A 22,500-nucleotide genomic window follows, 5' to 3' on the forward strand; every position below is an offset into this window, starting at 1 on the left:
TGTCTGAATGTCTGTCTGAATGTCTGAATGTCTGTCTGAATGTCTGTCTGAATGTCTGAATGTCTGTCTGAATGTCTGTCTGTCTGTCTGAATGTCTGTCTGAATGTCTGAATGTCTGTCTGTCTGAATGTCTGCCTGTCTGAATGTCTGCCTGTCTGAATGTCTGTCTGTCTGTCTGAATGTCTGTCTGTCTGAATGTTTGTCTGTCTGAATTTCTGTCTGTCTGAATTTCTGTCTGTCTGTCTGAATGTCTGTCTGAATGTCTGCCTGTCTGTCTGAATGCCTGAATGTCTGTCTGTCTGAATGTTTGTCTGAATGTCTGTCTGTCTGAATTTCTGTCTGTCTGTCTGACTGTCTGTCTGAATGTCTGTCTGTCTGTCTGACTGTCTGTCTGTCTGTCTTAATGTCTGTCTGTCTGAATTTCTGTCTGAATGTCTGTCTGTGTGTCTGAATGTCTGTCTGTCTGTCTGAATTTCTGTCTGAATGTCTGTCTGTCTGAATTTCTGTCTGAATGTCTGTCTGTCTGTCTGTCTGTTTGCTAAACAGAATTTAATGAATCTTTGGCAGTATTTAAAGTTTATTCTGCACCATAAGTGAAGTTATGAACAGTTTTGTGAAAAATAATAGTAAGTTTTGTTAAGTGTTCTTCTTCCCAGCCAGTGTAGGGTACGGGTGCATCATGGCAGGATTGGTTTAATTTCTATTATCTTTTTAGCCGTGCTCCATAAGAGAAGCATTGTGACTAATTTGTTACTTTTAATAACGTAATGTTTGATTTGATGTTATATCATTTCCAAGTTTGATAGTGTCGATTGTAGAGTGCATTTATACGTTCGATGCGAATAGAAAGTAAATAAACACGTAGCAATGCAAAGAGGACAGAGCTGTGAAATATTTAAGCAATATAAATTGTACAAAGTGTGATCATAATGGTTATTGTTGCTGCTGTTAAGGGAATTGATTCCATCATGCTACCGAATGCAACTGTGTTGACAAAACTAAGCGTAAGGAAAGAAAAACACTCGCTAATGCGTTTGAACAAGAAGGCGTGGCGGCTTTCCTATGAAGATAGCGATTGTGTAATGGGGGCAATCCATTAGGAGGGGGAGGGGTTTAGGGCATAGCACCAGATTACCTCACAGCAAGCATGTTTTTTGTTTGTTGGTTGGTTTGTTTGTTTGTTTTTTGGGACAGTCTAGGACATTTTCCCTTAAAGTGGGTGTGGTTATAGACGTGACTCAACAGAGCTCATCAATGCAATAGTTTACAATGTATAGAGTACGCAAAAAAAAACTGAACCGTCCATAATGCAGCTACAAGCTGTCACAATAACACAATAGCAAAAGCATGACAGCATGGCTTACTCCAAAAAAGTTAAGTGGATTATGAACACTGAACCTTTAAAGATGAATTGACACATCAGTGTATGTTTATTGTTCCTACGGGAAATTTTAAAGCAGTTTGTCTCATACTGTATGTTCCAAAACCGTGGTGCTAATGACAAACAGTAATGTGCAACTACTTGAACTGAATGTTATTCGCTAAAACAATGGACAATTATTCAATTCAGTTCAATTGTCGCAAAGGAACTTTACATAATTAAAAGAAAATTATGGAATTGTAAATGTGTGTGAATCAGAATGGTCAAATTGTCCCTGATGAACGAGCCGAGGGTGACAGTGCTGAGGGAAAAACTACCTGAGATGGTGATAGGAAGAAACCTTAAGAGGAACCAGACTCAACAGGGAACCCATCATCATCTGGGTGATAACGGGTTGCAGGGATTGATCTGCACTCATACTGTGTGTTAGGAGGCTGGAAGTTCAGTATAACAGAAGAAGTGGAGAAGTTCATATGGAGTCCAGTTGGTTATTGGAGGCTCAGGTAGACTGTAGGAAACTTCAGTCCTGAACTATCGAGCGACTGCAGTCACGAGTCCTCAGAGAACAGCTGTATGTATCAGCCGAGGACAGGACCGTCTTCATCGTAAAGTGGACATCCCAAACAGACCACACAGGGCGTTCATGGGTCCATGGGAGCACCATCACGACTGCTCCAACCACTTTTTCTTTGTTTTTGTTCTTTAAGTTAGTTTACAGCGTTTTAAAACCGGTAAAATTACCACCATGGAGTACATTAGTTATGATAGAGACACTCTAGTTTCTATTGGTGTACAATGTATTCACAATTCGACGTTTTTAACTCTGGATCCGAGCTGGCCGAGTGAGATCCTGAGGGACAACAAAGGACGCGAAGCGGCGGCCCCGAGGGAAACGAGCCAGCGTCAGGAACAGGCTGAGAGCCCGTGCACACCGCACACCTCTGCCTAGCATCCTGCTCGCCAACGTCCAGTCACTGGAAAACAAACTCGATGACCTCAGAGCCAGGATAAAGTTCCAGAGAGACATTCGGGACTGCAATCTCCTCTGCTTCACCGAAACATGGCTGAACCCAGCGGTGCCGGACCACGCCATCCAGCCGGCTTCTCGGTTCACAGCATGGACAGGACACGGGACTCGGGGAAGTCAAGGGGAGGCGGCGTGTGTTTAATGGTGAACAGCAGCTGGTGCAACAGCGCGAGCGTTGTTCCTCTCACATGCTCCTGCACACCCAACCTGGAACTACTGTCCATCATGTGTCGTCCTTTTTATCTACCTCGGGAGTTTACATCGGTCATAATCAGTGCCGTTTATATTCCACCACAAGCGGACACAGACACTGCCTTATGCGAGCTGCATGAGGCACTCACACAACAACAATCACAACACCGGGACGCTGAACTTTTATCAGCATATCACTTGCCCCATCAGGGGCAAAAGGACACTGGATCATTGTTATACAACGGTCATGGACGGCTACAAGGCACAATCTTGCCCACCGTTTGGTAAATCCAACCACGCCGCCATCTTCCTCATGCCAAAATACAAACAAAGGCTGAAACAGGAAGATCCGGTTCAGAGGGAGGTCGCGCGCTGGACGGACCAATCGGTGGCCGCGCTACAGGATGCACTCGATGACACAGACTGGGACATGTTCAGAAACAGCTCCGATGATGACGTCAGCGTGTTTACGAAAGCGGTTGTGGGATTCATTGGGAAAGTAGCGGATGATACCGTGGAAAAAAAGACTATTAGAATGTTTCCCAACCAGAAGCCGTGGGTGGATAAAACCATCCGCGACGCTCTGAAATCTCGCACCGCTGCCTACAACACGGGACTCGCGTCGGGGGACATGGAACCGTACAAGGCTGCGTCACACAGCGTCCGGAAGGCGGTGAAAGAGGCGAAGGAGCGCTACGGGAGAAAACTAGAGTCACAACTCCAACAGAGTGACTCTAGGAGCCTGTGGCAGGGATTAAGAACAATAACGGATTATAAAGCACCAACAACCGGTATGACGAACGCGGACGTGACTCTGGCAGACGAGCTGAACACTTTCTATGCTCGCTTCGAGGCTGCAGCTAAAGACACTAGCGATGCTAATGCTAGAGGCGCTAACGGCTGCAGACAGGAAGTCACTGCCAGCACCGGAAGCGCGTTCATCATCACCGAGCATGACGTGAGGAGAGCCTTTATGAGAGTGAACACCAGGAAAGCAGCAGGACCAGACGGCATCTCAGGCCGTATTCTCAGAGCCTGCGCAGACCAGCTAGCACCTGTGTTCACTGAGATATTCAACAGCTCTTTATCTCAGTCGGTGATCCCCACATGCTTCAAAGAGTCCATCATTGTTCCTGTCCCAAAGAAACCTCATCCTGCTTCCCTCAATGACTATCGCCCTGTAGCCCTCACCTCAGTAGTGATGAAGTGATTTGAACGCCTGGTCAGAGACTTCATCATTTCTTCATTACCAGACCCACTGGACCCACTACAGTTCGCTTATTGTCCAAACCGTTCCACGGACGATGCAATCTCTCATCTCCTCCATACATCTCTTACTCACCTGGACACTCGGAGGTGGAATTATGTGAAAATGCTCTTCATCGACTACAGCTCTGCATTTAATACCATAATTCCCTCCACACTTACCACCAAGCTGGAGCACCTGGGACTCAGCTCATCCATGTGTCAGTGGATCTCCAATTTTCTGACTGGCAGACCACAGGCAGTAAGGATGGGCGGACATGTCTCAGCCTCCCTCACTCTCAGCACTGGAGCCCCCCAGGGTTGTGTTCTGAGCCCCCTGCTATACTCTCTGTACACCCACGACTGCGTGGCCACTACCAACTCCACCACCATCATCAAGTTTGCTGACGACACTGTCGCGGTGGGCCTGATCACGAACAACGATGAGACGGCCTACCTGGAGGAGGTTGGAAATCTGGAGAACTGGTGCCAAAGGAACAATCTCCTCCTAAACGTCAGTAAGACAAAGGAGCTGATAGTGGACTTCAGTACAAAGCAGGTGAGGAACTACCAGTCCCCCGTCATCAACAGGAGCCCAGTGGAGAGAGTGGACAGCTTCAGATACCTCGGTGTTCACATCACGCAGGACCTGGCATGGTCCTGTCACATCAACACCGTGGTAAAAAAGGCCCGGCAGCGCCTCTACCACTTCAGACGCTTGAGAGACTTTAGACTGCCCTCCAAGGTGCTCAGGAATTTCTACTCCTGTACCATAGAGAGCATCCTGACGGGAAATATCACGACCTGGTTCGGGAACAGCACCATGCAGGACAGACGAACTCTACAGAGGGTGGTGCGATCAGCTGAGCGCATCATCCGCATCGAGCTCCCTGACCTGCACTCGATCTACAGCAAGCGGTGCTTGACCAAGGCCAGGAATATCGTGAAGGGCCTCAGCCACCCCAACAACGGACTGTTCACTCTGTTGCGGTCTGGGAAGCGATTCCGCTCCCTGAGGGCCAACACAGAGAGACTGAGGAGGAGCTTCTTCCCATAGGCGATAAGGTCTCTCAACCACACCACTATGCAGAATCTAACACAATCTTTTCATAATTGATCAATCAATCAATCTTTTTACATCCAAGGACACTATGGACAATTACACGCACACCTTCCTTCATATCTACACTACATGTTGTATGTTTACATCCTGGACCATTGCACAAAGACACTTTAATAACTTTGCACACCTACCTTCACAACTACACTACATGTTTACGTTTACATCCTGGACCAGTGCACAAAGACACTTTAATAACCTCTGCACAAAGACACTTTGTTCTATGCATATTTGCACATCCAGTACAGTATATTTCAATTTGTACAGTATATTTCTATTTTTATGTACATCATATTTCTATTTTTATTTTTAGTTCTATTTTTCCTAGTTTAATTTAATTTTTCTATTTAATTTTTCCATCGTATTTCTTTTATTCATATTTATTTCTTATTGTAAACTTTAATTCTCTTTTAGGGTCACTGGCAGTCGTATAAGCATTTCACTACATTTCGTACTGTGTATGACTGTGTATGTGACAAATAAAATTTAAATTTGAATTTGAAATTGATGTGACGAGATCTTCAAACAGAAGGTGGACACCAGGACGGGTCTGACAGGTCCAGAGGACAGAGCGGGCCTGGATCACTGGCAGCTCAGGAGAGACAAGTGTAGTGAGACAGAAAGAGAGAGGAGAGATAACAGTTAGGTCTGGTCACAGTCACACAATGTATAATGTGAATGTATATTAACTGTAGAGTGCAAGCAGAGACTCCGGCAGGACTAACTATGACATCATAACTAAAAGGGAGGAGCCAGAAGGAAACAGACATGAGAGGGAACTGAGATGTAAAGCGACCAATCACCTCACCGTCAGCAAACCTGAGTGATCAATGAGAGTGAGGAAGACAGCATCTAAACATACCAGTTCACCATAATACTCTACGTCCATGAGTCCCCCAGATCTGCTCCTTTACCTAAGGCTAATCTATTTATAAAAATGCTTGGCTAAATAAATAGGTTTTTAGCCTGGACTTAAACACTGAGACTGTGTCTGAGTCCCGAACACTATTTGGAAGACTATTCCATAATTTTGGGGAGCCAATGCAGTGAAGATAAGATAGGGGTGATGTGCTCGTATCTTATTATCTTCTTATCTTATCCTGGTAATATTATCTACATGAGCTTCAAATGAAAGGCTGAAATCAATAATCACACCGAGGTCTTTTACTGTTGCACTTGATGGAACAGAAAGGCCATCTAAAGTTACGGTGTGATCTAAAATTTGACTCCTAGCTGTATGCGGTCCTATGACTAGAACTTCTGTCTTATCAGGATTAAGCAGAAGGAAGTTAATTAGCATCCAATCTCTTATGTCCTGCACACATTGCTCAACTTTAGTAAGCTGGTTTTTCTCATTGAATTTTGCTGAAACGTGTAACTGTGTGTCATCAGCATAACAATGAAAAATAATACCATCCTTATGGATTAGCTGCTCCGCTACTATCTTTTCCAGAATCTTAGAGATAAAAGGGAGGTTTGATATTGGCCTGTAACTGGACAGCTGACAGGGGTCGAGGTCAGGTTTCTTAATTATTGGTTTGATAACTGCTAATTTAAAAGATTTTGGAACATAACCAATGCTGAGTGAAGAATTAATTATTTTCAACAGGGGTTCTGTTATTGCTGGTACTATCTGTTTAAGAAAATGTGTCGGTACAGGATCTAATATACAGGTTGATGAATTTGCAGAAGAGATGAGTGAAATTAGTTCATTCTCTTCAAGGGGAGTAAAGTATTCTAGGTTCTGATCTGACATGGCTAGATGAACATCTGCATCAAAGACATTGTCTTGTTTCAAAGCCTGAATTATGATTTTTTAAATTGAAATTGTTAGAAGTCCTCACTACTGTATGATGTTGTTGTGGAGATTTCTCCAGTGGTCTTATTTCTAGTTAATTTAGCTACTTAAAAATTTTTTTTGCAATACTAATAATTTAGTTTGACGCCATTTACGTTCTAATTTCCGAGCGGTCTGTTTTAAAGTGCGCGTGTGATCGTTATACCAGGGAGCAAGTTTCTTATCTCTAATAATTTTTCTTTTAACTGGAGCTACATTATCTAAGGTATAGCGAAATGTCGACTCTAAATATTCAGTCGCCTGATCGAGTTCTGTGGGGTCAGACGGTGATCTAATCGAAGTTGGGAACTCTGGGAGATTACTGATAAAACTCTGTTTGGTAGTTGATGTGAATGCACGTTTCATACGGTAGCGTGGCGCTGTGTGTACATTATTACTGTGACACACTTAAATTGAGACAAGATAGTGATCTGAGATAACTTCAGATAGTGGAATTGTGAATAAATTTCTTATACTTAATCCAAATAATATTATTAAATCTAAAGTGTGACCTGCTTTATGAGTGGGTCCTACTACACACTGATTTACTCCTACCGAGTCCAGTATGGACATAAATGCTGTTCTCAGAGGATCTTTTGGGTTTTCAAAATGAATATTAAAATCTCCAGCAATTAACACTTTGTCTACAGAAACGACTAGATTTGAAAGGAAATCTGCAAATTCACTAAGAAATTCCGAGTACGGCCCTGGAGGTCTGTAAATGACAATTAGCGGGATCGACTGAGCTGACTTAATATAGTTAAATACACTTATGTTACTATAAAGAATTTCAAATGAATTAAATTTGTGTCCGTGTTTTTGTACAATAGTCAGATTATCATTGTGAATAACTGCGACGCCTCCTCCTCTACCAGTTAACCGAGGCTGGTGTATGTAGCTGTATCCAGGAGGACTAGCTTCATTTAGAGCTACATACTCGTCCTGTTTAATCCAGGTTTCTGTTAAACAGAGTATATCAAACTCCGGATCCACGATAATTTCATTAACTATAAATGTTAGTTGCTAGTATTTGGCAATTTGTATTTAATTGTGCTTGGTGGGTTTCCTCCGGGTTCTCCAGTTTCCTCCCACAGTCTAAAGACATGCAGATTAGTCTAATTGCTGTGGTTATGTGTGTGTGCCCTGTGATGGATTGGCACCCTGCCTTGTGCCCTAAGCCCTCGGAGGATAGGCTCCTCCCCCTAAGACCCTGTAATTTTCCTTTAGTGGCTTTAAGTGCAATACCTGGCCCGGTACAGAGTGAAAATATCATTCTTCTCTACTGATCTCAGAACAGCCTGAATTTCAGAAGGCCCAGGGTTCGAGCAGTTTGTGGCTCTGCTCATGTTTACCTCTTTACTATAAACTGACCTGTAATCCTGTTAGCAGCAGGGAGAGGGATTTCAGGAGTCCGAGCTGTGTAATCCCTGGGAAAGGCCGCACTCAGATCTCTGTGGAAATCTCTTAAAAATTTTATCATATTAAGATTAGTTTCTTTATAAACTAATCACTGGTTCCACATATACAGAGTAATGTTTGTCTCCACCAAGTGGTATAAAATGGAACTGCATTATGTTTATCTGAGAATTAAAATATATAAATCATATTTATATCACAAATTCTAAACTATATTACAGTCAGAAAAATATTTCTCTTGTTCATATTCTTCTTCTTCTTTTTATTATTATTATTATTACAGCTTTTAACACCTTTGATCTTGCTATTATTGTTAATATATATATATATATATATATATATATATATATATATATAGGTCCAGTTCTTATTCGCAAGATTGTTATCAGTTTGTAGATTGTGAATACAGTAATATGATGATATAAATGTTATGGCGATAGACTGTAACACCTTACTGTGTTTGGATGCATCATCCTGTGGGGACACTTGTCTTTAGCAGGGACAAGGAAGCTGGTCAGAGTTGTTGGGAAGATAAAATGAGTCAAATACAGGGCAATCTTAGAAGAAAACCAGTTAGTGTCTGTAAGACTTGAGACTGGGCGGAGCTTCACCTTCCAGCAGGACAACAACCTAAATCCAATTAAGAATATGTGGCAAGACAGATTGCTGTTTACAGATGCTCTCCATCCGATCTGACTGAGCTTGAGCTATTTTGCAAAGTAGAAAGATTTCACTCTCTAAATGTACAAAGCTGGTAGAGACACACCCAAAAAATGTGAAAGATGGATCTACAAAGTACTGACTAAAAACCATTTATGCACATTCTTATTCTTTATGCCACTCGGTCATTTCTGAGAATTAGGACAAAACATGTCAAACACATAATATTGTGTTTTTCTGTAAAATTCTAAAAGAATTCATATTTGGTCATTGTCTAGCTCATAGTCTCAGAAAAGGCCTAGTTAATCGGTGACAATCCAGAGCCCAGGCCAGGGAGCAGACAGACAGGCTAAACCAACCGTCTGCTAGCTGCATAGAGTCGTCACTCAGGGTTCACTGTATTGAGACTGTGTCTGTTCCCCGAGCTAAACAAAAATGTAGAAAGACTCAGAAAGTCTGTTTTAGTAATTTAATTAACATAAAGACCACAAACTCAGATCACACTGAATGCGCAGCCGGCACCTCTGATCTGAAGCTAGGACTGTTAAATATTAGATCTCTCGCATCTAAAGCAGTTATAGTTAATGAAATTATCACGGATCAGGAGTTTAATATACTCTGTTTAACAGAAACCTGGATTAAACAGGACGAGTATGTGGCTCTAAATGAAGCTAGTCCTCCTGGATACAGCTACATACACCAGCCTCGGTTAACTGGTAGAGGAGGAGGCGTCAGTATGATGAGAAACTCGCTCCCTGGTATAATGACCATACACGCACTTTAAAACAGATCGCTTGAAAATTAGAATGCAAATGGCGTCAAACTAAATTGTTAGTATTCCGCATAGCATGGAAGGAGAGCATCCTGAACTATAGAAAAGCTCTCAGTGCTGCTAAATCATTGTATATTTTCACGCTTATAGAAACTAACAAAAATAATAAATAATTACATTCTTTTTTTTTTATTAACTAAAAATAAGACCACTGGAGAAATCTCCACAACAACAACATACAGTAGTGAGGACTTCTAAACAATTTCACTTAAAAAAATCATAATTTAGGCTTTGAAACAAGACAATGTAATTGATGCAGATGTTAATCTAGCCATGTCAGATCAGAACCTAGAATACTTTACTCCCCTTGAAGAGAATGAACTAATTTCACTCATCTCTTCTTCAAATTCATCAACCTGTATATTAGATCCTGTACCGACACATTTTCTTAAACAGATAGTACCAGCAATAACAGAACCCCTGTTGAGAATAATTAATTCTTCACTCAGCATTGGTTATGTTCCAAAATCTTTTAAATTAGCAGTTATTAAACCGATTATTAAGAAACCTGACCTCGACCCCTGTCAGCTGTCCAGTTACAGACCAATATCAAACCTCCCCTTTATCTCTAAGATTCTGGAAAAGATAGTAGCGGAGCAGCTATGCTCATATCTACATAGAAATGGCATACATGAACTGTATCAGTCAGGATTTAGGCCTCATCACAGTACAGAGACAGCACTCGTTAAAGAAGTAAATGACCTCCTATTGGCCTCTGATCAGGGTTGTGTAACTATACTTGTATTACTCGACCTCAGTGCAGCTTTTGACACCATTGATCACGCTATTCTTCTTCACAGATTAGAAAATGTAGTAGGAATTAAGGGTACAGCCCTCTCCTGGCTCAGATCCTATCTGACCCATCGTTATTAGTATGTAGACTTAAATGGTGATTATTCTGAATGTTATCTAATGGAGTTTGGTGTTCCACAGGGTTCAGTTTTAGGTCCACTGCTTTTATTCCTGTACATGCCACCTTTGGGCAACATAATTCATGTATTATGAAAACTACAGCTGGGGGCGGAGCTTTTTCTTACAAAGCCCCCAAATTATGGAATAGTCTTCCAAATAGTGTTCGGGACTCAGACACAGTCTCAGTGTTTAAGTCCAGGCTAAAAGCCTATTTATTTAGCCAAGCATTTTTATAAATAGATTAGCCTTAGGTAAAGGAGCAGATCTGGGGGACTCATGGACGTAGAGTATTATGGTGAACTTCTATGTTTAGATGCTGTCCTCCCCACTCTCATTGATTTACATTTACATTTGGGCATTTGGCAGATGCTCTTATCCAGAGCGACCTACATTTGATCTCATTACACATCTGAGCAGTTGAGGGCTAAGGGCCTTGCACAGTGGCAACTTGGTGGTTGTGGGGTTTGAACCTGGGATCTTCCGAACCGTAGTTCAATGCCTTAACCACTGAGCTACCCCTGGCCATTGATCACTCAGGTTTGTTGACGGTGAGGTGATTGGTTGCTTTACATCTCAGTTCCCCCTCATGTCTGTGTTTCCTTCTGGCTCTCTCTTTTAGTTGTGATGTCATAGTTAGTCCTGCCAGAGTTCCTGCTTGCATTCTGCACTACATATGCATTCACCTTATACATTGTATGACTGTTATCAGACCTAACTGTTATCTCTCCTTCTTCTGCTCTCTCACTCTCTCTTTTTCTCTCCTTCCCTCTCTCTGTCGAGCTATACATGTCTCTTCTGAGCTGCCAGTGATCCAGACTCCCTCTGCCCTCTGGACCTGTCTGACTTGTCCTGGTGCCCCGCTTCTGGTGGAGATCTTGTCACATGGATGCCTGTGTGGTCTGTCTGGGATGCGTGTGGGGACTGGGGACGATTCAGCTTAACAAAATAGTTCTTTAATCCTACTTAATCCTTACTTGGGTGTCTTTCCAAATCATGTCCAATCAACTGAATTTTAACCAAGTTGTAGAAACATCTTAAGGATGATCAGTGGAAACAGGAAACATCTAAACTCAATTTGAGTGTCATGGCAAAGGGTGTAAATTATGTACATGTCATATGTTTGTTTTTTATTTTTAATAAATTTGCACAAATTTTGCCATTATGAGATATTGTTTGTAATTCATTTAATCCATTTTGGAATAAGGCTGTGGAATGCGGAAAAAAGTGAAGCGCTATGAATACATATGCACTGTATCTGTGGAAAAAAAAACATATCTAATACACATTTCAAATTAACCACTACAACAAAAAGAACCAACCCAGATCCTGCACTCCTCAGTAAAAATCTGAGAACTTACCATTCAGTACATGAAAGCGGTAAGGAGTTAATGCAGCTCTGTCAAGGCCTGGCCCTGTACATGATTTACAGCAGGATCCGAGGAGACTCTTTAGGACGGTTCTCTAATTGCATAAGACCACAGCTACCTTAATCAGACCAATCTACCTGGGACTCCATGTAAGCAGTGGTGTCAAAAGTATTCACATCCATTACTTGTGTAGAAGTATAGATACTAGGATTTAAAAAGACTTCTTTAAAAGCTGAAGTATCAACTCAAGCTTTTTACTCCAGTAAAAGTGTAAAAGTACTGGTTTCAAAACTACTTAAAGTATAAAAGTAACGCGAGGGGGAAAAGCATTAAGGATAAAAGCTTAGGCTGTGCCACGGGTCTATATACTGCACTAACACCTCATTTTTGTTGTATTTTTCAACTGCCATAGTGATTTGGGATACTGTATATGGCAATTGAAAAAGAATGCATTTTAGTACAAAATACATTAAAGAACCATATGTGTGTACTACTGAGCATTAACATGTTTCATGGAGAAGAAGATATGATAACTAGCTGCCTATAAGTATTTTAATGGTGCAAAAAGTCAAACTTCAGAGGCGTGTCATCGGTAACCTTTATTGGAATGTAAATGTACATCCAAGCTTAGCTGCAGGAATCTGTGAGGGCAACATACAGGAAAATTAGTGCACCCAGGGCAGGCTTAGTAACAATTACCCTTGTGTGGTTGTCTACAATAAACATTAGTGCTGTCAGAATGAAGGATTATGTCACGAACGGGGTGTAGTGGCAGGTGTTGAACGCCGTGGGCGGAAGGAGCAAGCATAGAGGCAGAGGGGTGGTGTAATCAAAAAAAGTCTTTTAATGATGTTTAAACAAAGTATAAATAAAGACACAAACAAAGGAACTGACTGGAGGACAAACACGCCCTGTGGCGAGACACAGGCAGGAGGAGGACAAACATAACAGGACACAGACTATGCGTGGAGCTGAGACTGGACACTAGAGGGAGACACCAGAGAGACGTAGAGACACTAGAGGGAGACACGTACTGTAAAGACACTAGAGGGAGACACGTAGAGACACTAGAGACGAGACGAGGGCTAAAGACATGGCAATCAGCTAGGCATGGCTTTTTAGCTAAACATGGTTAAGCTGTGCTTAACCATGGCAGTTAGCTACACATACACCTAGCTAAGCATGTCTTTAGCCCCAACATGCACTAAGCTAGACTTACCTAATAGCTTAACACACACTAGGGAATGGGGGCACAGAAACACAGACAAGGGACACCATCGGTGGCTAGGCCGAGGACACCATCGGTGGCTAGGCCGAGGACACCATCGGTGGCTAGGCCCACTGGGCAACTAGGGGGATAGGAAACACAGGACAGCTAGAGACACAAAGGGGCTATGGCTAGAAGCATGCTAGTTACTGTAACAACATAGATTTTTGCTAAACACGCTCCTAGCCACACACACACACCTAACTACTTACCTGACTCTAGCTAAACACACAAGAACACAGGAGGACAACAACCACAGTACTTACATACAAGACAGGACTGAATCAGCTCCACTAACACAGACACACAGAACATACACAGAAACATTGCCAATAAGAGAGCCCAAGTCAACACAACTAAAATCAAAATAAACTAAACAAAGAACAAAAACAAAATAAATGCCCACATAAATGACAGTGGTGATACCAAAAAATGCTCGACCCAGTTTCCCAGTCTAAACAGCTTTTTATAGATTGATTGATGGCTACCTCAGTTCAGGTGTGCACTCGCATCACCTGACCGAGGTGCCTGCTGGGAAACTGAGTCGGCCAACCAAAACTACAAAATAAAAACAGTGACCTCTAGTGGTGGACCCTTACAGATTAGTCCAAGTGATTCTTTAAAAAAAAAAAAAAAAAAAAAAAAATATGTTTTCCATGCATGTTCAATTAACCATAGTCAATTAATTAACATGCACCTGTGGAATGGTCGTTAAGACCTTAACAGCTTACAGAAAGTAGGCATTTAAGGTCACAGTTCTAAAAACGCAGGACACTAAAGAGACTTGTCTACCGACTGTGAAAAACACCCAAAGAAAGATGCCCAGGGTCCCTGCTCATCTGCGTGAACGTGCATTAGGCATGCTGCAGGGAGGCATGAGGACCGCTGATGTGGCTAGGGCCATAAATCACCATGTCCGCACCGTGAGACGCCTAAGACATCTCCTTCTGGCTCCTCCCTTTTAGTTATGATGTCATAGTTAGTCCTGCCGGAGTCTCTGCTTGCACTCTACAGTTAATATACATTCACATTATACATTGTGTGACTGTGACCATACCTAACTGCCATCTCTCCTCTTCTTCTCTTTCTCCCCCTCTTTCTCTTTCCTCTCTCCTCCTGTCCCCCCTTTCACTCTTTCTCTCTCTCTGTCGAGCTACACATGTCGTTCCTGAGCTGCCAGTGATCCAGACTCCCTCTGCCCTCCGGACCTGTCTGACCCATCCTGGTGCCCCGCTTCTGGCTGAAGATCTCGTCACATGGATGCCCCGTGTGTCTCTCTGGGATGCGTCTGGTCTCTGGGGATGATTCTCTCTACCTAGAAAATGGTAAACTTAAATAATTCTTTTGACTGTGTGAAGCTGCTTTGCGGCAATGAAAATTGCTAAAAGCGCTATACAAATAAAATTGAGTTGAATTGAATTGAATTAAGACGGCGCTACGGGGAGACAGGAAGGACGGCCGATCATCCTCGCGGTGGAAGACCACGTGTAACAACACCCGCACAGGATGGCTACATCCGAATATCACACCTGCGTGACAGGTACAGGATGGCCACAACAACTGCCCGAGTCCCACCAGGAACACACAATCCCTCCATCAGTGCTCAGACTGTCCGCAATAGGCAGTCCATGAGGAGGAGATGCACTGCAGTACTTCGAGCAGCTGGTGGCCACCAGATACTGACTGGTACTTTAGATTTTGAGCCTCCCTTCATTCAGGGACACATTGGGAAACATTTTTAGTTTATGTCTTATGGTGTTGACTCTTTTAGTGTTCATACAAATATTTACACATTAAGTTTACTGAAAGTAAAAACAGTTGAAAGTCAGAGGACGTTGCTGAGTGTATATATATATATATATAGTATATCTCATTCCTGTTCCCTTCCTGGCTGGTGTTTGGTTGTGACATTTCGCTCGAATCTTGAGTCTCTATCACGGACATCTTCGTCTACTTATCACAACCTTATCAACTGAAAATACTATTTTATTCAAACGTCCTTGCTGGAGTGTGTGACGTGACGTCATGTGCAGGTGCGATGGATCGCGTAACAACCAATAGGGTGTCGGAATGGTATGTTTATACTTCTCATCCAACCACAATCAAATTCACTCCATCCGGATGGCGCGATTTATCCCGATGTTTTTTTGGTTTGTTTGTTTTTTGAATGACAAGCTGAAATAAAATAGGAGTAACGAGGCTATTTTTTAAATGTAAGGAGTAGAAGTAAAAAGTCGGCTGAAAAATAATTACTCCAGTAAAGTATAGATACCCAAACTTTCTACTTAAGTAGGGTAAGAAAGTATTTGCACTTCGTTACTTGACACCTCTGCATGTGAGGGAGGCAAAATCACATCCACTTGCAACTTAGCAGCCTGTGGTATCTGGGAGGTTGATAGGTGTCTTCACTGGGGACCAAGGATCGACCAAGCCAGACTCTTTATACTGACCTCCACTCCAAGCGAAATATTGACGTGCATCATCATCTTCTCTATCCAGTCACCAGACATCATAGTTGACTTCTCCAACTCGTTGTGTGATCTCGGGCTTTGATGGATAGTTGCTTGTATAGTCACTGGCACATGGTCCATTTTTGTTTAAGCAGGGAGGCCTGGACTGTTTCAAGGAACTGGCTACCTTCAGCTTCACTCCGCCTTCTCTCCATTTAAAGCTGATTATTTGTGCTGCTGCAGACTCCTGTTAGGTTTTGCTGTTGTTTTTTATTTGTCATTTATGTTTGTGTATAACAGATATGTGTTTTTTTATGTGTAAGTGTTTCAATCTACAAACAAACTACACAGCAAGTAAACAGGATTTGTTTGAATATTTACTACAGTGATAAAGAATTCTTTAAACCCTAACTGATGGAGTGAGAAGCTTCTCATTTCTTACAGTTGAGTGGGAAGTTGTGTCCTGGGCGTGTGGAGAAATTATGTTCAGAAGAGTCAAATTATTTTCCTGCATCAAGCAAAGTAAGGAGATAAATCTGAAATGTTCTAGTGAGCATAAATATTGGAGGTTGGAGCAATAAAAAAGGTCATGTGACCTGAAGAGTCTAGACTGGATGGGCGTGTCAGGGTGAGAAGGGAAGGACATGAAGCGATGCTCCCATCATGCATAGTGTCCACTGTACAAGCCTCTGGAGACAGTGTTATGATCTGGGGTTGATCAGTTACTCAGGTCTAGACTCAGTAACGTTATGGGGCAATAAAATGAAGTCAGCTGACCACCTGAATGTACTGAACCACCAGAGGATCACATCTATGGAGGAGCAATGATGGCACGGGCCATATTCCAGGACGCAGAGTACATGCACGAGGAAGCATGTAATTAAAGCTTAAGCGTGACTTTTGTTTGGGATGAAATGCACTGAGAGAGGAGTAATGCAAGATGAGTAGAACGATGGGAATCTGGTTCAGTGTAGAAAATTATTAGGCAGTAATAATCTTATATCATACAAAATGCCAATTGTTTGCATGACAACACATTCCATCCTGCTGCTGCAACTCATCGTGTCTGATATATCAGTTACTCAGTAGTGATTTCTTGTTCACTTTACTAACACTCGTGCTGGTGTCACATTGCTTTAATGAAGGTTTATTTTGTGTTTGATTGCTGAAGTGAAGATGCAGATATGTTTAAAGATAACACAGCTGAGAAAAAGAATCAAGAAGAAAGTTCACTAGTGTTTTTATTGCAAGGCTTAAATGAAGGAGTGTCTGTACCTGCAACTGTTCTCTACTGCCTAACATCTGCATTAATCATCCTCAAAAATTGAGTAACAATACAGTTAAAGCCAAAATCCAGCAGGGGGTGCTGTGCACAGCTCATCTCTGAAAGAGTGACACTGAGACACCCTCCAATGTCCTTCAGCTCAGGACCCAGAGGTCCTTCAGAGACTCTAAGAAACCATATAAATGTTTAACATTACTGTAAAATACCGATTCTAATAAATACTATGATAATAAGAGCCACAGATGGGAGAAAGATCCCTGGTTTCTGAAGAATAAAGTGAAATATCTTTAGTATGGTTAATTTTTTTCATGAAGCTCATGTTTAGCATTAACTTCAGCTGATCATCCTGTGCTGTGAATAATGCTGGTGTAGATTTATTATTATTATTATTATTATTACTATTATGTCCAATAGGACTTTAAACCTAATGTATGTTTATAACATGTTTATAAATGTACAGGTTCATGTCACGTCTCTCAGTGGAATTGAACTGAAATCTTTAAATGTAATTTTCTTCCTTTTTTACTATAAAATGTAAAAATTATATTTCTAGTTAAAGTAAAGAGTCACAAACCAGCAGACAAACACACGGCTTATAATCATGATTAAATAAACAAGACAGTAAATAAATAAATAAATATGGAAAATAACAGCCTCATGGTCATTTAGGCAACGGGGAAAATGTTGCTAGACAGGCTAAACCACATAAGTGTGAGATGTGTGAGATGTGTGTGTGTGTGTGTGAGAGAGAGAGAGAGAGAGAGAGAGAGAGAGAGAGATCTTGCAGCACACTAATTCTAAACTCTTTATTCATTTTTAACATCAGCTTATGCACCATCATTTAAATTACTCACTTTACATCCCCAACACTCCCAATACCCCCATTCCCAACCTCCCCGCCTCAACCCAGTCACCCGGCCGCCCCCCCCCCCCCGCCCCCACACCCCACCCGCCCATTCACCCCACCCTGGCAAAAAAATAAACCCTTTTGGTCCATAAGTACACCCTCCATAGGCGGCCTTTTTAACAAAGGTGTATGCTAACTGCGCTAACACATTCAACCACAGTGTGTGTGTGTATGTGTGTGTGTGTGAGAGAGAGAGAGAGAGAGAGAGAATAAGAGATAGAGATACAGATGGATATGAATGAAGAGACGGAACACTAACCCAACGTACCAACATTGTCTCCACTGTGCCCATGTCCACTTCCCCAAACAGCAGAGTGTTTGTAATTTGGCTTTGATTCCATTTGGCAGGTTAAAGTCGTGAAAGACTGTTGCTAGGCAACTGAGACAGGAGACCTTGGTGTTGCTGTAAGTAAGTATAATTAGGTAAGAGTTAAGAGACAGAGAGAGAATATCACAATAGTAAGTGATGAGCGTGGATCGTAACTTTGTACAAGTTCAAGTGCACTGATAATGTTCGCTAGTTAGCTAGCCTGACCCTCACACGTCTCTTAAAATGTCAGTAAGCAAACATGGGAGCCTGAATTTAAACAGCAATGAACAATTATATCAATATTTACAGCAAAAAAAGTAATAATTATACTGATAATTAGACACGAAAGCAGAAAGTGTAGCTGCTCCGCCTTTGATTTACACTTATGAAGAACATTAAACATGAACCGATTCCCTCTCAGCAGGTAAAGTCCAGTGTAAGCATCAAGTACGGAGAGATCATGTTTTGCTCATGTCCAGTCTGATCACTGCTTTATACGTTTCACTTAGGGGATGGATGGATAGATGGATGGATGGATGAATAGATAGATAGATAGATAGATAGATAGATAGATAGATAGATATTCATTTCATACTTTTTCATATTTTTCTAATTCTTTTTTAGCTGCATTCATTAGGGGGACAGCAAAGGAAGAATTTCCTTGTACAGGGGGGACATGTTTCATTACTGTGCAAATGACAATAAAACTTTGAAACATTAAAAAGATTTAATCATTTAGCCAAGGGGAGTGGACTAGGGGAAGTGGTCCAGTATTGGAACAGGGCCTCGGTGTGTTTTACAGACCGACAGAGAAGCTGTTATATTTACAGAGCTGTGTGAAACTACATCACTGCACACCAAAAACACAGTAATCATAGTAGTGTGTGTGTGTGTGTGTGTGTGTGTGTGTGCATGAACACTACAGCTGCACTGTCTCAAACTAACACCGAACACCTGAGACAAGACACCATGAGTGGATTGCTTCTATTTTGCCTATTTATATTAAAATTAATTATTATCTGTATTATTTTTTATATTACACTTTGGTGAATAAAAGGTGACTGAAGGGGCAGAGCTGAAAAGTAATGACATCACATTTCCAGCGTTGCAGTGTGGAATGTATAAGCTGCAGTTCAGTACTTTACAGATTCATTTGAATGTAATCTTTAATGAATAAAATGGAATAAGCGCTGGTTCCTGAAAACTGACTCACTGGTTTCCAAATTCTCCAACTTTCCACGTTTCCATTCTCCACCAAGTGCTGATTGTCTTTGATGAAATTTTTGGATAAAATGTGCACTTAACGAACAGTGAAAAAACGGCATGTGCTTTTTTCCAGCTCTGCTCCCTCATCTGCTGCTTACAATCACTAACACATCATGACCTATCGCTAACACATCATGACAACTATCACCAGTCATGATGACCTATGACCTTTTACATGTTAGCGGGAAGCTTGTGTCTTAGTGCATCAGACTCCCTTTGTGATGTCACTGTGGCTGTGTCTGATTTCTCCAATTTTGAGGGTGTGAAGAAGGCAGTGCTTGAAGCCTCTAAATCTGGAGCTGTTGTGGATTTGGCGGGTCCTTGTGATGCTGAAGACGGGATTGAGGAAGGTGTAGGAGACTGTAGTGAGGATGGGCAGAGAGTGGAAGAAGGCTGTGGCGTTTGAAGGGTGGATGGAGGCTGAGGGGGAGGAACTGGTGCAGAAGTTAGGGATGCTTTGGGAATTTGAGCCACTGAAACAGAGGCTTTTTGTGCTAAATGTGGAAGCGATGGAGCTGGTGATTGTGTTTGAGTTTGGATTTGGATGGAAACTGGGCTTGTAATTTGAGATGGACATTGAGATGAAGTCTCAGTAGAAGTCTGAGTTTGGTCTGTGGTTAAAGTTTTGGTAGAACACTGAGTTTCCTCTGAGGAAGGAGTTTGAAGGGAACTCAGGTTTTGAGCCATGGTGGGGGCAGCAGTTTGGGTTTGCGTTAGCATTTGGGCTGGGCTTTGAGTTAGTGGCGACCTGGATGTATTCTCTTGAGCTGAAATTTGCGTGGTGTTGGTTGGAGTTTGTGGTGCAACTTTGCTTTGAATTTGCAGAGTGGCTGAAGCTTGCAACTGAACAGATGGTGAGGTTTGAGGTGTAATTTGGATTGGAGTTGGGGCCATGGTTAAAGTTTGAACTGGGCTTTGGGTGGGTGGAGAGCGGGCTGGAGAAAGTAGATTTGGCATCTGCACAGTGGTTCCAGTCTGGAAAGAAGGTGAGGCAGACATTACAGTTTGCGCCTGACTTAATATTTGGGTCTGGGTTGAACTTGTTGGAGTCTGAGCTGGTGTGTTGGTTCTGATTTGGGTTGGAACTGGAATTGGGGGTGGAGCTTGAGTGTGTGTGGGGGTGGGAGCAGGTGTGTGAATGGGGGTTGGGGTACGAGTGTGAGATGGAGTTGCAGATGGAGTGAAAGATAATGGAGAAGGTGGAGGAGGAGTCTGAGAAAGTTTTGAACGAGGACTCTGAGGTTGAGAAGGAGAAGTGGGTGAGGGCTTACTACTCTGAGTTTGGGGTGGTACCAAGGGAACAGGGTTGAAATAAGTGGGGGGATCTGAAGTGGCAAAAGTTGGGGAAGTGGAGGACTGTGTAGGGGTGGGTTTTGGATGCTGAGTTTGGGGAATCAGTGGGGCAGAAGCCCCAGGCCCTTGGGCTTGAGGGACATGAGCCGAGGAGTAAGAAGTATGTGTTTTTGCAGGGGAGGAGCCAGTGGGAGGCGGAGTGGCCTGTGTGGATGACTGTGTGTGAGTGAGAGGTGAGGGTAGGGGCAAAGATGTCTGTGCAGGTATTTTCTGCCCTGGTGGATTGTGTGAGCTAAGCACTCCCGCACTACCCCCCCACACAAACTGAGCCTGTGACATCACAAAAGGAGCAGGGAGTAAGTTACCCCCAGAAGCTTTCCTATGGAGAGGGGGGTGTGGCCAACCACGATGGGGAAGGGTGGGCTGAGAGGCAGAGAGAAGCCGTGCCTCCTGGGTGAGGCGGCCCAACAATGGTAGGCCCTGTGTGCTCCCTCCTCCAACATGACGCATCAGAGCCTCTTTGGCTCCAGAAGAAGGGGGCATGGATTTCTGGAGTGGTAATTTATTAGCGCCTCCTCCCACACTTGGTTCTGTGTGAAGGCGGTGGTTGCTGTGCAGAGTCCTGCTGACTTGCAAGGGGACAGGAACTGATGACATGGGAGTGCAGGGTGTTTTGATGACTCCTCCTGCACCTATAGGTGGTCCTGCTGTAGATGGGGAAGGGGTTGATGTATTGGATGTGTGGCCTCCACGGGGGGTGACAATAGAACTCAGGGACTGGCGTGGTGGCAGAATAGGTGCACGCGGAGGTGAAAGTGGGCAAGAGGAGGGGGAGGTGCAAATAGGAACAGAAGAGGGGCAAATAGGTAGAGGGGTGGGGCAAATAGAGAGGGGGGACGGAAGAAACAAGCCCTGCTGTTGCTGCTGCTGCTGCTGGAGAAGTGTTATAGCAACATTCGATGCTGCTGCCGCAGTGTGTAAAGGGGCATGGACTAATGGAGCCCAGATAACTGGCCGTGGATGAGAGGACATACCTCCTGCCACAGCCCCTCCAGCACCCCCAATCCAGTTACCAGTAGCAACATCCTGCATGGTTGGCATGCTGTCATGTTTTACGATCTGCTGCACTAAAATGCTGTCACAGGATCCAGCACCACCACGTCCACTGCTGCCTCCACCCCCAGTCCCAGGCCCGCCCCCACGGCCCAGAGTGCTGCTCGCCACAGAGCCGCCCTGAGATGTCTTTCTCAAGAGGATAGAGTTCTTCTTACCTGGTGTACATACACAAAAATAATAATAATAATAACCAAACATATATAGTGTATAAAGCATCTTTCATTCCTTAAAGAGGTCCTATTATGATTTTTCAAATATTTTCTTTCATGCAGTGTGTCATGTAGCTGTATGTAAACATAAACTATCTGCACTATCTGTGACGCTGACAGTGCGCGATAAATAAAATTTTTTGTCTATTAAAAAAAAGTCGGCTCACATTCGCATAAACGAGTCGTTAGCAAATCTTTTTTTACTCTGTTATAGATCCACATCACTCCGTAACATATTTGCATAATGTCCGCCCACATCCTACATCGCGAACAACTTGCCTGCCCACATCCTACGTCGCAAACAACTTGCCTGACCACGTTCTACATCGCAAACAACTTGCCCGCCATCTTACAATTAACGTTATTACACTCTTGTTAAAGTGACCGAGCATTCATGCCGGATTCGTT

At 42.9% G+C, this 22,500-nt stretch overlaps 2 protein-coding genes across 2 annotated transcripts in view; both read right to left on the bottom strand.

Moving 5' to 3' along the window:
* The window catches only part of zbtb7b (zinc finger and BTB domain containing 7B), a 49,947-nt gene extending 31,629 nt beyond the window's left edge, over positions 1 to 18,318 (bottom strand). Inside the window, exon 1 of the mRNA XM_053493707.1 lies at positions 18,167 to 18,318. Coding sequence (XP_053349682.1) covers positions 18,167 to 18,190 — 24 coding nt within the window. The 5' untranslated portion in view covers positions 18,191 to 18,318. The remainder of the gene's footprint in view (positions 1 to 18,166) is intronic.
* Positions 18,319 to 18,322: 4 nt separating this feature from the next.
* The window catches only part of LOC128519821 (potassium/sodium hyperpolarization-activated cyclic nucleotide-gated channel 1), a 26,139-nt gene continuing 21,961 nt past the window's right edge, over positions 18,323 to 22,500 (bottom strand). The window contains exon 9 of the mRNA XM_053493702.1: positions 18,323 to 22,038. Coding sequence (XP_053349677.1) covers positions 19,646 to 22,038 — 2,393 coding nt within the window. The 3' untranslated portion in view covers positions 18,323 to 19,645. The remainder of the gene's footprint in view (positions 22,039 to 22,500) is intronic.

This window comes from Clarias gariepinus, chromosome 4, assembly GCF_024256425.1.
Source record: "Clarias gariepinus isolate MV-2021 ecotype Netherlands chromosome 4, CGAR_prim_01v2, whole genome shotgun sequence".
Taxonomy (NCBI): domain Eukaryota; kingdom Metazoa; phylum Chordata; class Actinopteri; order Siluriformes; family Clariidae; genus Clarias; species Clarias gariepinus.